At 41.2% G+C, this 16643-nt stretch overlaps 1 protein-coding gene across 2 annotated transcripts in view; it reads right to left on the reverse strand.

Annotated features, from left to right (window-relative positions):
- Window positions 1-16643, reverse strand: part of LOC122664338 (probable cyclic nucleotide-gated ion channel 5) — an 80852-nt gene that overhangs the window by 2450 nt on the left and 61759 nt on the right. For both annotated transcript variants that reach the window (XM_043860115.1, XM_043860116.1), the window contains exon 6: window positions 13943-14054. In XM_043860115.1, the coding sequence (XP_043716050.1) occupies window positions 13943-14054 (112 nt within the window). The remainder of the gene's footprint in view (window positions 1-13942; window positions 14055-16643) is intronic.

Here is a 16643-nt window from a genome sequence, read left to right on the forward strand (position 1 = left end):
TCTTATATGGAAAAAAATATAGAGGTGATTAATTTGGTCATTCTTTCTGCAGGAATTTAATTGTTGAATGGCTTAATTGCTAAGCTGAGTAACATCCTGATTGTGCAAAATTGGCCAAACCAAAAGACAGCTTTGGGACTCAAAAAGCATTAATAATTCTTCAAGGAGCATCTAGCCAATGACCCCATGATACAGCTAGAATAGGAACTTTGATAATTTTCATGGGGCTCCTGAGATACTGGACGCCATCAAAGAAAAAACCTCCATTTTCCCTACATTTCCAGAAATGGAAGCAACTTGAAGTTCTCTTTCTTTCCATCACATAACAGATCCCTACTCTTCCAATGTCTATAACGTGACTCCTAAATGACAATCCATCAGAATCCATTCTGACCAGAATAAGGCAGTAATTAGGGAGAAAGACAAACCATTGTCAGAAGAAGATAAGAGGAGAAATAAAGAGATGAAAGCTTTACCCTAATCCATGCGTCTGCCTTCTTTCCACTTTGAAGTTGGTAACAATGAAGAAAAAACTTCAAATTACATCATAACTGTCTGAATGTATTGATTTCTTATTTAGGGGGGGTACTTTTAATGGATATAATTACATCATAACTGTCGCAATGGCGGGAGCCTCGTGCACTCAGTATGCCCTTTTAGTGCTTGAGACACCAAACACTAGGGGATGTATATGATAGTTGTGAGAGTGCAGACCTGCTATCGTGATCAGTAGAGAAGAAGAGGGAAGAAGATGGAGAAGGAGAAGAGAAGAGAAAGATGGAGAAGAGAGATAGATAGAGAGAGCAAGGAAAACTCCCTCACGATTCTGAATAACTGAATCGTGAGGAGAGACATATTACTGATATTGACTTAAATCACTTTACAAGAGTAAATACCCAAAACACCCTCAGTATAGAAAATAAACTAGAAATATAAATAAGATAGAAACCAAACCAAACAGCCCCAAACTACAAATTCTAATTGACATCCTTAACACTCCCCCTCAAGCTGGAGTGAAGACATCACCAAGAACCAGCTTGGAACAACCATCCAAGAACTGAGGTCGAAACAGGGCCTTCGTAAACATATCTCCAAGCTGAAACTGTGAACGAACAAATGGAGTGACAATGAGCTTTTTCTGAACAGCATCTCGAACAAAATGACAATCAACTTCAATGTGTTTGGTCCGTTCATGAAAAACAGGGTTGTTGGCAATGTAAATAGCAGCTTGGTTATCACAGTACATCTCACTGGAATAACCAAGCTCAATAAGGAACGAATGTATCCACATCAACTCTGCAGCAGTATGAGCCATGGCTCTGTATTCAGCCTCAACACTGGAACGAGCTACAGTCGTCTGTTTCTTGCTCTTCCAAGTAACCAAATTTCCTCCAAAGAAGACATAATAACCTGTGGTCGATCTTCTATCGCCATCAGAACCAGCCCAATCCGCATCAGAGAACCCAACCACGTTGGTATGACCATGGCGACAATACACTAATCCCTTACCAGGAGCAATTTTGAGGTATCTTAGAATGCGACAGGGAGCATCCCAATGTACTTGCTTAGGGTTCTGCATGAACTGACTAACAACCCCTACAGCAAAGGAGATATCAAGACGAGTGACTGTGAGATAAATAAGTTTTACCAACCAATCGTCGATTCTGATGTATGTCACCAAACTCTTTGTCATCCGAAGCACCAAACTTGATGTGGGGATCCATAGGAGTATCAATAGGTTTACAACCTAACATCCCTGTCTCATCAAGTAAATCAAGGACATACTTTCTTTGGGACAGGCTAAGACCTCGAGAGCAACGAATAACCTCAATGCCAAGAAAGTACCTGAGGCTACCTAAGTCCTTGATCTGGAAATTGTCATGTAAATAAGTCTTCACTTGTGCAATTCCAGAAGCATCATTACCAGTAACAATGATGTCATCGACAGATACTGCAAGAATGACCACGTTAGACCCCTGGCGTCTAACAAAAATAGAGTGATCAGAATAGCACTGAGAAAACCCATAACCAGCCACAACACTGCTGAATTTATCAAACCATGCACGGGGAGACTGTTTCAGTCCATAAATTGCCTTACGAAGGCGACAAACTCGGACACTATCCTCCCCCTGAGCAACATACCCAGGAGGTTGCTCCATATATACCTCCTCCTGGAGATCACCATACAAGAAGGCGTTCTTCACATCCATCTGAAATAGAGACCAATCAAGATTGACAGCCAAGGAAAGTATGATACGAACAGAATTCAAACGCGCAACAGGAGAGAAGGTCTGAAATTAGTCGACCCCATAGGTCTGTGCAAACCCTTTCGTAACCAAACGGGCCTTGAGCCGTTCCACAATTCCATCTGGATTGTACTTAACTGTACACACCCAACGACACTTAACAAGATCCTTACCAGGTGGTAGATCCACTACTAACCAGGTCTTACGAGAGATCAAGGCATCCATCTCCATATCCATAGCATGTTTCCACCCCAGATGAGATAAGGCAAGGGTATAAGAAGTGGGAACAAAAGTAGAGTGTAATGTAGTAGCAAAAGCACGATAAGAAGTTGGGAGATGAGCAACAGAAACATAATTTGCCAACGGGTAAAGAGAACTATTTCGAGTGCAAGTACGAGTACCTTTGCGCAAAGCAATGGGACGGTCATCAGCATCTAAAGGAGGATCCGCAGGCAAGAACCCAGCTAGTGGTGGTAGAGGGGCAGTAGCAACATTTTGAGGCGGCACAGGCAGCGGCTGCTGTTGGGCACGGCGGTGATAGACCCGCAGAGAATTGGCAACTAACGGAAGAGGAGCAGTAGTAACAACCGGACCAACAACACCAGTATCAATAGTTAGATCAAATCACCGGGAGAACCAGCAAAATAAGGAGTATTTTCGAAGAAAGTCACATCAGCGGAAACAAAGTGTTGGTGAGAAACAGGATCAAAACACCGATACCCCTTCTGGGTACAAGAATAACCAAGAAACAGACACTTGATAGCCCTAGGAGACAATTTATCAAGGCCAGGGCAAAGAATATGAACAAAACATTGGCAACCAAAAACACGAGGAAGAGAGAAAACAGCCCACTCCGGAAAAACAACAGTAAAAGGAATTTGTTCATTTAGAACCGAGGAAGGCATGCAATTAATCAAGAAACAAGCAGTCAACACTGCATCAGCCCAATAGAGTTTAGGAACATTCATATGAAACATTAATGATCTAGTAATGTCTAACAAATGGCGATTTTTATGCTCCGCCACACCATTTTGTTGTGGTGTATAAGAACAACTAGTTTGATGAAGAATGCCATTGTCAGAACAAAAAGAAAAAATCTCATGTTGAACAATTTCTAGAGCATTATCAGTACGTAAAATTTTCAAATGAACACCAAATTGAATACGAATTTCATTATAAAATTGTTTGAAAACAGAAACAAACTCAGATCTATCCTTTAAGAGGTACAGCCATGTCATCTGAGAATGATCATCAATAAAACTGACAAAATAACGAAAACCTAATCGACTCTTGACCCTACATGAACCCCAAATATCAGAATGGACTAACTGAAATAAAGAAGTACTCCTAGACTCTGGACTCAAAGGAAAAACAGTTCAATGATGCTTGCCAAGCTCACAAGCTTCACATTGAATACGGGAGACAGATTTGCAGCTAGGAACCAGATGTCGCAGCTTGGATAAGGAAGGATGTCTTAGCCGATAGTGCCAATGTAATGGAGAAACACCAGAAGAAGTAGCAACAACCGCTGTTGGAGAAGTTGCCAAATCAAAATAATAGAGACCATCCTTCTCATGCCCGCCACCAATCGTCGTCCTCGTTGCGAGATCCTGGAAGACACAATGAGACGGATGAAAGGTTATAGAGCAGTTTAAAGATTTAGTTAACTGACTAACAGATAAAAGATTAAAAGGCAGCCTAGGTACATGAAGAACATTAGTCAAGGAAAGATTAGATGATAAGGGGATATCCCCATGACCAGTAACAGGAATAAAAGATCCATCGGCAATGGAAATCCGAGATGAAGTAGTAGACTGAGTAAAAGAGGAAAATAAATTAGGCTTACCAGTCATATGAGAAGATGCACCGGAGTCAATGACCCACAGAGAGGATGAAGAGGCGAAACATGCAGTAGTACCTAAGTGGGCAATAGTAGTTGTAGGAGTAGAAGATGATGCCTCCAGTTGTTGAACTCGTTGTAATAGTTGAGAAACCAGATCGCTAGAAGTACTACCACCATCAGTAGGAGACCCATGATTAGTGTGAGAAGCATGCACAGAATCAGCCGCTCCATCAGAGACTGCGGCATTGGCAAACTGCTCACGAGCCCATTGTGGTTTGCCATGTTTCAGCCAGCATTTTTCAACAGTGTGGTTAGGACGACCACAATGAGAACACCATCGAGAACCACCATCACTAGAAGAAGAACCAGCAGGGTTCGAACCAGCCCCTCGGCCACCAGAAACAGCCCCACGGCCACGACCACCTCGAGGGGAGGTACCACCACCACGACTACGCCCTCCAGTAGAAACAAAAAGGGCAGAATTATCCTTAGAGACAGGAGCTACATCAGATTTGACCGTGGAAGGAGAAACAACCCTTTGTATGCGAGAGTAAGCTTCATTCATAGATGGAATCTTCTCACCAGTCAACAATTGGCTTTTGACTGACTGAAGATCAGAATCTAACCTAGAGAGGAACTTAGCAACAAGAAATTCAGAACGTTGAGCCTTAATCATAGCAGCATCAATAGATATAGGCTGGTACACATTGAGTTCCTCCCACATGTCCTTCAAAGAGCTGTAGTATTTGCCAAGCGATTTTCCCTCTTGCTTGAAGGAGAAAAACCTTTCATACAAATCATAAATCCGTGAGAGATTAGTGTCCTGAGAATAGCTCTCCTTGAGTTCTTCCCAAACACCCTTGGCAGTTTTATGACACATCACGTTTGAGGCTATGGAAGGCTCCATGCTATTCCAAAGCCAGCAGAGAGGGTTGCATTCTCAGCCTTCCAATCTTCATAGTTATCATCAGTAGAGGCTGGAGGAGTCATAGTAAGGTAGGACATCTTCCGGCGAGCAGTAACATATACCTCAAAGGCTTGAGACCAAAGAAGATAGTTCGAAGCACCATTCAACTTGATGGTAGTAATCTGAACATTAAAGTGATCTGTAGGAGGTTTGGAATCAGCCATGATAACCAATAGATGATACCTCAAGGCTTGGACAGATGCAGCCAACAAATAGAACAGGCCAAACCAAATCGATTTAAGCCAAAAACCCAAAATAGGGCAAAAAAACAGAGGATCCGATAACCCTGAGAGCAGCAGCCAAAAAGAACACCAATTTATGTCCAATTAATCGCCAACTAGCAGAGAATAAAACCCCAGACCAGCAGCCAATGTAGAGAAAATAAAATCCCAGGAGAAACAAAATCGATTTCCACAGGGTTTATGGAAAATCGATTTTAGGTGGGGATAGAAAACACTTCAACCATCAAACTTGCAAGCAGCCAAACTGTAGCACAGCAGGGAACCCTAGTCCTTCATCATAATATGACTAGGGTTCAGGCAATATAAGGCAGCATATGGTTGCTGTGGACCACGATAAGAGAGAACACAGAAGGACCTTCAAAACTGCAGAAGAGGGGAAGATCGTGGATCAGAATTGTTGCTCTGATACCATGTGAGAGTGCAGACCTGCTATCGTGACCACTAGAGAAGAAGAGGGAAGAAGATGGAGAAGGAGAAGATAGATCGATAGAGAGAGCAAGGAAAACTCCCTCACGATTCTGAATAACTGAATCGTGAGGAGAGACATATTACTTATATTGACTTAAATCACTTTACAAGAGTAAATGCCCAAAACACCCCTAGTACAAAAAATAAACTAGAAATATAAATAAGATAGAAACCAAACCAAACAGCCCCAAACTACTAATTCTAATTGACATCCTTAACAATAGCAAATGATGACTTTTAAGGGATATAATTACGAAATGACATACATAGCTTTAGACAAATTATTCATACCCAAAATTAATCTGAGTATTCTAGACATGAATAACGATGCATCCCTACAGATATTGAACTAGTGAGAACTGAGACTAGTGGTTGTCACATAAATGTAATGATTTCAGGTATGTGTTCTATCTAGAGGTGCAAATGGATAGTTGAAAATCCATATTCCATTCAGATTCATATCTGTTTAATTGTATACTCATCTGAATTATTGGATATAGTTCCGATTTTATTTTTTTTATATCCATTAAGTTACCAGAAATGAATTAGGATACTATTATATCTGCTCCATTAATTAATATTACTCTGCTTACCTATTCAAGTATGAACAATGCTAGAAGGACAGAACGGGCAATTATGTACAGGACCACCAGCATGTGATTAGGTTGAACAGTTTGGTGAGTGGGAAGTTGAAATTTCATCTATATTCCCAATCAGGTGTTGGGATCCAGTAGATACTAGACCCCCTTTGGTCCTCTACATAACACACAAGGTCATGAAATTCATTCCAAGTCAGAATTCCCAAAACCATACAATTTCTTATCTCTCTCAACATATATATATACACACACACACACACACACACACACACACACACGGTAACCCACATATGTGTTAGAGTTGATAGTAGATATATAACAGGGGTAGTTTAGGAACTGGACTTTGGACTAGTTGCCTTTTATGTATTTTATCTTTTTATGTCTTTTTACCTTTTACCTCCCTAGGGAGGTGGATGTAATACTTTTAGTAGTTCTATTGAAGTAATATAGAAGTGTTGGAGAAGTCTCTCCAACACACAACATTCCACCGAAATACACTCTCCTTACCTCTCTTGTCTCCTCCTTCCTCCTCCTTTCTCCCTTGTTTCCTTAACCTAAATCTCAACTTGGTATCAGAGCAGTTGGTTTGAGAGTCGTATTTAGCCTCTTTCTTCTATTCTTTTTCTTCTCTTTGGAATCCTAGGGTTCAAAGGGTTTCAAGGAGAAGTCACCAATGTAAAAAATCTGGTATAGGACCATGAAATAGGTTGGAAATAACCTACTCAGATGTTTGAAGATGCTCTTTGAGCTTTGTTAAAGCTCTTGTGAAGTTTTGAAGCCATTCCAGCCACTCCAACAATTACCGCCAGCTTCAGCTTGAAGTTCCTGGTTCTCTCTCTCTCAGCCTGAGTTTCAGCCTTGGAATGGCTCAATAGGATCGCCTAAGGGTTCTCTTTTCATCCCATCTGGTTCCCTTTGCAGCTTGACAGCTCTGTTTGAGCAGTGTTCCTTTTTGTGGGGTCTCTTTTCCTGCCCAGGTAATATCGAGACTGCAGTTTGTTTATTCCTCTTGCATTTGGACTGCCCTATGTTGCTGTCTTGGTTGAGAAATGCTTAGAATCAGCTTGTGTAAGGTGCTTAAGCTTGTTTCAGTTGATGTTATCCCTTGGTGGATGCTAGGGTGAAACTCTTTCCTTTGTTTTACTTGCTGGATTTTTTCTACATTTGTTGAAATCCTTATTTGGGTAGAGTGTGTACTCCCCACTTGAATCGATATCCTAAGGTATTGTTAAAATGGCTGAATCTGAGACTTCTGGGCTTGGTGCGGCTGATTCACAGCCTATTCCTTCCCAACCTTCTCCCACAGCCCCTCAGTTGGTCTATGAAAGCACACCTTTACAGATTTCCTTTGTGAAACTTGATGGCACTAATTACTTGGACTGGTCACATTCGGTGAAGCTTTCCTTAGGAGCAAAGGGAAACTTGGGTACATTACAGGTGCTATCAAAGCCCCAGAGCATAGTGCGCCTACTTATGAGAAATGGGAGACTGAAAACTCTACAGTCATGACATGGTTGATCTTCTCCAATGAAGCCCGAGATTGGGAGAAGATTTATAAGAAAGGAGACTGCCAAGGCCATCTGGGACAGTGTCTCTCAGACCTTTGACAGAGTGGGTGACTCTGCCAAGGTCTATCTGCTTCACCAAAAGATTCACTCCATAAGGCAAGGGGACAGAACTATCTCTGAGTACTACAATGCCTTTCTTAGTCTTTTGGAAGAATATGACCACTACAAAGATCTCCATTTGACCAACCTAGAGGATGAAGCAAAGGTGTATCAGACCCTTGAAAAGGAGTGGGTTTTCTCTTTACTTGGTGGTCTGAACCCTGACTATGAGCCCATCAGACTCCAACTTTTAGGCCGATCTCCTCTTCCATCTCTTAGTGAGGTCTGCAGTTACTTACAGAGTGAGGAGACTCGGCGTGTTACTATAGACCCAACACCAGCATCATCTCATGAGAGGTCAGCCCTCAATTCCAGCTCTTTTCGAGATACCCGTGGAGGTGGTAGAGGCCAAGGGCCTAACCGTGAGGCAGCCAGTGTAGTGGAGACAGCTGGTGCTGGTGGAGTTGGGAGAGACAGGTTTAAATGTGATCACTGTGGGAGAACTGGGCACACCAAGGATAGGAGTTGGTCTCTTCATGGTCGTCCTCCTAGCACAAGTGGTCGTGGTAGTCGTAGAGGGGGAGCTCGGGTTCACTCCGTGATGACTGAGGCAAATGCTACACAGGATGATCCCGCTTTGGTGGATACAATTCGCCGGATTATATCCCAGTTGAGCACATCTCCTACACCTACCGTGGCCAGCTCATCTTCTTCCTCAGCCTTGCAGGTCTCTACCACAGCTTCTACTGCAGCCCAGTCTTGGGTCATTAACTCTGGTGCCACTGACCACATGACTTGTACGTCCTATAATTATGATTCCTATACCATTTGCTCTGGTAAGGATAAAGTTAAGATAGCTGATGGTTCCCTTTCCTCCATATCTGGTAAAGGTAGTATCCCTGTTACCTCATTTATTTCCCTTACTTCAGTTCTTCATGTTCCTAACCTTACCGTTAATCTTTTATCTGTGAGTCACTTGACTAAATCTCTAAATTGTTGTGTCACCTTTTTTCCTTCTCACTATCTTTTTCAGGATTTGATGACGAAGAGGATTATTGGTAGTAGACGTGAGGAGAAAGGCCTTTACTTTTTTGACCCTGTTTTACCCACAGTTCAGTCCTATGTGTGTGGACGTGATGATAGTAGTTCTGTGGAGTCTGTTATGTTATGGCATCGGCGTCTTGGCCATCCATCTTTTGTTGTAATGAGGAAACATTTGCCTCACTTATTTTCTTATGTTGCTTCTTCTCATGTCTTTCAATGTGAACCATGTATGTTTGCCAAACATTGTCGTTCCTCTTATCCATATCATGGTAATAAAACTGCTGCTCCTTTCCATATTATACATACCGATGTTTAGGGACCTTCCCCCACTACCTCTTTATTTGGTTTTCGTTACTTTGTGTCTTTTGTTGATGATTTTTCTCGTGCTACTTGGACTGTTCTTATGAAACATAAGAGTGATGTTTGTGAGGCATTTCAGAATTTTTATCAGATGATTCTTACTCAGTTTGATACTCGTATCAAAATTGTTCGGTCTGATAAAGGGGGAGAATATATGTTTAGTGGCCTCCAAGCCTTCTTTACTAATAATGGAATTCTCCATCAACTAGCGTGTGTTGACACACCCCAACAAAATGGGGTTGCTGAGAGGAAAAATCGCCATTTATTGGAGGTCACCCGTAGTCTCTTGTTTGGCATGCATGTTCCCAAGATCTTCTGGTTTGTTGCTCTTCTCACTGCTTCTTTTCTCATCAATCGCATGCCAACCAAACTTCTTGCTTTCAACTCTCCCATAGAAGTCTTATCTCTACAGGTTTCTGCTCTCTCTTCTTCCTAAAATCTTTGGCTGTGTTTGTTATGTGCATGTTAACAAATCACATCGAACTAAACTTGATCCCAAAGCCCTCAAGTGCCTTTTTCTTGGCTACTCTTCAACTACCAAAGGTTACAGGTGTTATCACCCATCTTCTCGCAGGTGCTTCATCTCCAAAGATGTCACCTTCCTTGAGTCTGTACCTTTCTTTGCCCCATCTCAGCATCCTCTTCAGGGGGAGAATTGTGGAAATGAACAGACTGCTGATTTTCTTCATTACCCTCTACCTATCTCTCCCTTTATGCTTGACATTGGAAAGTCTATTGATAGGACTGACAGTGGTCCTAGTAAAGAGAAGGATTACCACATTACATACAAAATAGGTGAAGGATTGCATAATGAAGGAAAGAAGACCTACCAAGAGTCCTCTTTGGATCCAGATCCACATCCTGAGATTCACCCTTCTCAATCAGGTGATATCCCTCCTTCTCCTCCATGTGATTTAGACCTTCCTATTGCTGTTCGAAAAGAGAAAAGAGCTTGTACTAATCCTATAGCCCAGTTTGTTTCCTATGATGCTCTTTCTCCTACAGGTCTTGCCTTTTTTGCTGCCCTCTCTACTGCTTCTATTCCCAAAAATGTTATTGATGCTATGTCTGATCCAAAGTGGAGACAAGCTATGTCTGAGGAAATGATGGCACTTGAGAAGAATGGTACTTGGCAACTGGTGGATCTTCCCAAGGGACGTGTCCCAGTTGGATGCAGATGGGTCTACACAATCAAGCATAAATCTGATGGCAGGGTTGAGAGATACAAAGCAAGGTTGGTGGCCAAGGGATATAGTCAAGTCTATGGAATTGACTATCAGGAGACATTTGCTCCTGTGGCCAAACACAACTCGATCAGAGTTCTTTTGTCATTGGTTGCCAATAAAGATTGGCCATTATATCAGTTGGATGTGAAGAATGTCTTTCTTCATGTCGACTTGGAAGAGGAAGTGTATATGCAAACCCCACCAGGCTTCAAAATGCCTTCAGCTGAAGGGAAAGTGAGCCTCCTCAAGAAGGCATTATATGGTCTCAAACAGTCACCAAAGGCATGGTTTGAGCGCTTTCGGCAGGCTATTCTGAAGAATGGATATTCCCAGAGCCAAACTGATCACACTCTCTTTACCAAGCGGGGCAATGGTACCATTATAGCCCTCATTGTCTATGTTGATGATATTGTAGTCACAGGAGATGATATAGCTGAGATAGGTAACCTGAAGAGCTACTTGGCACAACAATTTGAGATTAAAGATTTGGGCCCCTTGAAGTACTTCTTAGGAATTGAAGTATCAAGGACCAAGAAACGAATCAACATATGCCAATGGAAGTTTGTTCTTGATTTATTGACAGAGACAGGAATGTTGGGCTGCAAACCAGCCAATTCCCCTATTGAGCAAAATCATAAACTAGGAGAAGATTGTGGTCCTTCTCTTGTTGACGTGGGAAAGTACCAAAGGTTAGTGGGGAAGCTTATCTATCTTGCTATGACACGCCCAGATATCTCCTATGCAGTGGGAGTGGTGAGCCAATTCATGCATGCTCCCAAGAGTGGCCATGCTCCCAAGAGTGGCCACTTGGACGTCATGTATCGCATTCTCAGGTATTTGAAGTCTTCCCCAGGGAAAGGACTATTGTATGCCAGACACAACCACTTGAAAGTGGAAGGTTTCACTGATGCAGATTGGGCTGGCTCCATTACAGGCAGGAGATCTACTTCCGGCTATTGTACCTTTGTGGGGGGTAATTTGGTTACATGGAGGAGCAAAAAGTAGCATGTTGTAGCTAGATCCAGCGCAGAGGCAGAATTTAGAGCTATGGCTCATGGAGTATGTGAACTCATATGGTTGAAAAGACTTGTTCAAGAACTGGGATTTGACACTGAAGGCCCTATGAGACTCTATTGTGACAACAAGGCTGCCATCAGTATTGCCCACAATCCTATTCAACATGACCAAACTAAGCACATAGAGGTTGATAGATACATCATCAAGGAGAAGATAGACTCTGGCTGCATTTGTACTCCTTTTGTGAAGACTGGTGATCAACTGGCGGATATCCTCACCAAAGCCCTTGCCTCTCCTCAGTTTAGTATCCTTCTAAGCAAGCTGGGAATGCATGATATATATTCTCCAGCTTGAGGGGGAGTGTTAGAGTTGATAGTAGATATGTAATAGGGGTAGTTTAGGAACTAGACTTTGGACTAGTTGCCTTTTTATGTATTTTATCTTTTTATGTCTTTTTACCTTTTACCTCCCTAGGGAGGTGGATGTAATACTTTTAGTAGTTCTATTGAAGTAATATAGAAGTGTTGGAGAAGTCTCTCCAACACATAACACTCCACCGAAATACACTCTCCTTCCCTCTCTTGTCTCCTCCTTCTTCCTCCTCCTCCAACATCTTTCTCCTTTCTCCCTTGCTTCCTTAACCTAAATCTCAACTATATGATCTCTTTTCACTGGTGAGTTGTGACATACTGATACTCTGATAGCATCCCTCACCCACACAGTAATCTCTCTCCCTCTTCTTCTTTTCCATCTCTTGTGCCTTTTTTTAAGGGTTTGCTGCAGTCACTCAACTAGCATATTCATTTTGCATCTCACTTGATCAATGAATGAACTTTGAATTTACAGTGTCCTGAATCTTGGCCATAGTTGTCAAGGCATTGCCCAGACACCACCTAGGTATCCAGGCTGTTTCTTGGGTCCAAGGCAACAGCATGCCTTGCTGATACTTCACAAGTTTACGTTTGATTTATCTTTATTGCTTTGTTTTTTGATAAATATGCTTATATTATATCCCATGCTTTTGTTTATTGTAGATTAAATTTCTCATATTAGACCATTACTATCATAATTATATCATATTGTATTGTTATGGCTTCTATGTTGCAATAAACATAATTATATAAAATAAATATCACATATAATCATATACACCTAGAGCGCCTTGTCGCCTAGGCACCCCTCCAATGCCTTGGGTTGCCTAGTCGCCTTGACAACTATGATCTTAGCATTCCAATGTTTATTCAGGATCAAAATCACTGGGAGGATGGAATACTCAGCTCTGCACTCTCCCCCCACTTTTATTATTCAAGGGTTTGTAATTGCATTAGGACAACACTTGGTTCAAATTATTCTCTGAAGGATCATAGAGTTTAATCCTATTTTCTCTTGAAAGTTCATTTTTGAGTTATCTGATATCGGATACAAGTATCTTTCATCAGTACACTGGATTCGCATTCGATCATTAATTTCCATCATCAAATTGATATCGAATTGAAGGAGGATAGCAGTTATAATCATCGGATACATTCGATTCGCATTCGATCATTAATTTCCATCATCCAATTGATATCGAATTGAAGGAGGATAGCAGTTATACTCATCAGATTCATAACCATAAAAGCTTGTATTCACTCTTAATCTGCTCCTTTTACACTTCCTGTTCTATCATTTCCTGAAGCTACATCAAAGATCACCATAGTTGATAATGTTCCCCTTAACTTCCATAAACAAATCAATTCCACTACCATAGGAACCACAGCTCAGAATCAATACGATGTTCAAACCATAATTCTACAGGAACAAATTTTCATGGGAAACAAAAAAGACTGATAGCCAAAAACAAACAAGGTATAATAAGATAGCCCATTAGAGAAAATCAAAGCATAGATTAACAAATTTATTGAAGGAAAAAACTATTAAATTAATGGATGAAGATTACTATAAAGTCTATGAATCTAAGTAGTCTGATTTGAGCTACATGCAACTTTTCGATGAGTTCCTGATAAATAAAATCCAGATTAGACAATGTTATATGGTGAAATTTTACAAGTAAACTAGGGAAGGGGTTTGCTGCCGAGCTGCATGGCCCCTGTACTGGGAGCGAGTGCACGAGCATCCAAGGGGGAGGAACGGGTTGATCATTTCACTGCCCCATGTGAAAGGGCGCAGCGGGGCGCTGCCGGGCAGTGTTCTTTTTCCCAATAAAGTCTAATGAATTATCATAAACTTCAGCAATAGAAATGATTATTAATCCAAAGCAACATCATTGCACACCAAAAAACTTTTGTTTTGGGGGAGGGGGACAGAAAGAACTAAAACTTACCTGCATGTTTCCAATCAAGAGTGCAAAGAGGATGAGCCCAAAAATAACAAGAGTTATGGAAAATATACCCTCCCCAGGATAGGTGCTGGTTTGGAGCCCCTGGCCAAGAGTACTACAGAAAGCACCAAAAACATGAAAAATAAAAAGGTATGGTTAGAGTGTCAGGACTAATAACTTGAACATGCTAAGTAGATTATCAACTAAACTCTGACCGGATTTTCCTATGCGAAAAGGAAAATGTGGACAAAATGACAAGCAGAAAAATAAAAAGTCTACTTTCATGCATTGTCGTAACCATAAAGTTCGAAAATTGTATACTGTTCATATAAACATCACTAAAAATAACTAGTTGAATGAATGGTAATAATGGTACATTGAGAAGGAAAAACACCAAACACAGAATAGGTGAACCCACACATGAATGAAGAATGATAGTGAGATTTACGAAACCAGGGAGGATTAAACATTCATCCAATCAGGGGCAAAAGCAACACATGGAAGACAAGAAATTTGGGAACATGGCAAGCCTTATAGATTTCTCAAACCTTTATGAGAACTCAAGCTTCATCAAACTGGCAAAGCAAGTCCTCACATTTCCAAAACTCTACTGTCCTCATTTAATAAATTCATCCTTTCATGTCATATTCCTCGAGGAAGAGCACACAAATAAAGAACACCTAAATACAGAAACTAACTTGTAAACCATCTCTCGAAAGACAGAAATCACAAAAAATATTTGCCCATATATACATATTTTCCCTTTTCTCTCATCACCCTTAGAAAAATATACTGATTAATTTATCACATTTGGCCAAGAAATTGATTGGATAGGTTAAGTCCAGGGAAGGTAGATGTTTTGTATTATTTTTTTTTTTTTGGGGGCGGGGGGGGGGGCGGGGCGGGGGGGAAGGGGGGAGGATAAAAACATAATTATTAGAAAGGGATGAGATGGAGTACAACATAATACACAACAACAACAATCGCCCACAGGCCAACAATCCACAAGGGAACTACATCATAGGATATGGGCCTGTGTACAAAAATTTCCAATCCATTTGATACAGTAGTGTTTCCGTGGACCGGCCCAAATCCATTTGGAAGCTGAAACCGGGATGATCTGGGTCCACATTTAGTTCTGGTCCAGTAGGATATTTAGAGGTTCAATTATTTTTGAGATTATCTTGTAATCTTTATTTTACATTTAGTTTGAGATTGGTTTCTTCATTTGCGGTAGGTACCTAGTTTACTACAGTTTCTATTTCAGAATACACATGGATGGAGATTATTAGAGATTTAAAAAAATGAAATATTGAGTTTTGTTTGATAGTAGCCTGCGTAGCTTGTGGTTGGTGCTCTTCTCTCTTTCCCTCCTCCCCTGCATTCTGAAACTTCCTCTCTCGGGTATGTTTCCTCCTTCCCAAATTCAGTCCCTTCTTTTGTTTTTGTTCTTCTTCCCTTAATTTTTGAGTTCTTCACTCATACACAGTACCTGTTCTAGGCAGTAGTGCAGCCCAACAGAACTGAATCATTCTTTTTCATATCATCTTCTCCTGCATTCTGAAACTTCCTCTCTCAGGTATGTTTCGTCCTTCCCAGATTCAGTCCCTTCTTTTGTTTCTGTTCTTCTTCCCGTAATCTTTGAGTTCTTCACTCATACACAGTAGCTGTTCTAGGCAGTAGTACAGCCCAACAGAACCGAATCATTCTTTTTCGTATCATCTTCTTTCACTCTCCAACCTGGGGGGGGGGGGGGTTGAAACCAGTACCTTGGGATGACCCCATCCTATCAAATTTGGGTCTTAGAGCTTTCTGGACTCGAGAGCTGCAGAATAAATTTTGAAACTGATCCCTGTTTTACTTCCATAACAGAGTTGCAGAACTTTTCTTTGATGTTTTGATCTTTGTTTGGAGTGTCTCTCAATTGTAGTAGACCGATGACCATGACAAGGATGATTGACTGACAATGTTTAGCAAACAAACATGGTTCACATTGAAATAAATGGGAACTAGAAATAGAAGCAAACAAGTGGGGCAATTGTTTTTTCATAATATAAGAGGAGGTATGTCCCTAACGCCACTGCCAAAGCATCAACAGTATCAACAGTACTACTGTCACAACATCCACAAACAAATGATTGTGCTTCTTTCAAAAAAGATGGTCTAGGATAAAAAAAAAGGTAGAGTTTGTTTTTCTCACATCCAATGCCAATAATCATCTGTCTCAAATCCTGAAACAGACAATAAGAAGGGAAGAAGGTAACACAAAAATCCAAGGACTTGGTTAAATGACTCAGTGAGAGAAGATTGGTAGCAAAATTTGGGCCATGAAGAACAGAAACAAGGGATATGGGGGAAGTAACACAAATACTATCCTTATAGAGATCGAAGAAAGAGAACCATCAACATTTTTTACTTTATCTGTACTAGAGCAAATAAAATAGAAGTCATAATACTGAGACACACCGGTCATGTGGTCAATAGCACCGGAATCAATGGCCCAAGAAGAGGAAGTTGCGGAATTAGAAGCATGAAGGGCAGAGGCCGAAGTACTTGGCTGGCTGGCTGGCTGAGTGAGGGAAGACATAGTTGTGGGAGAAGAGCTGCTCAACTGCGTTATAACCCATTGGGAGGCTGATGCAGTTAAGATTGTCCAATTGGGTCAATTGTACCTCAGAAGACTTTATTTTGGCCCTGGTTAGGT

The sequence above is a fragment of the Telopea speciosissima genome, chromosome 6, assembly GCF_018873765.1.
Source record: "Telopea speciosissima isolate NSW1024214 ecotype Mountain lineage chromosome 6, Tspe_v1, whole genome shotgun sequence".
Classification (NCBI taxonomy): domain Eukaryota; kingdom Viridiplantae; phylum Streptophyta; class Magnoliopsida; order Proteales; family Proteaceae; genus Telopea; species Telopea speciosissima.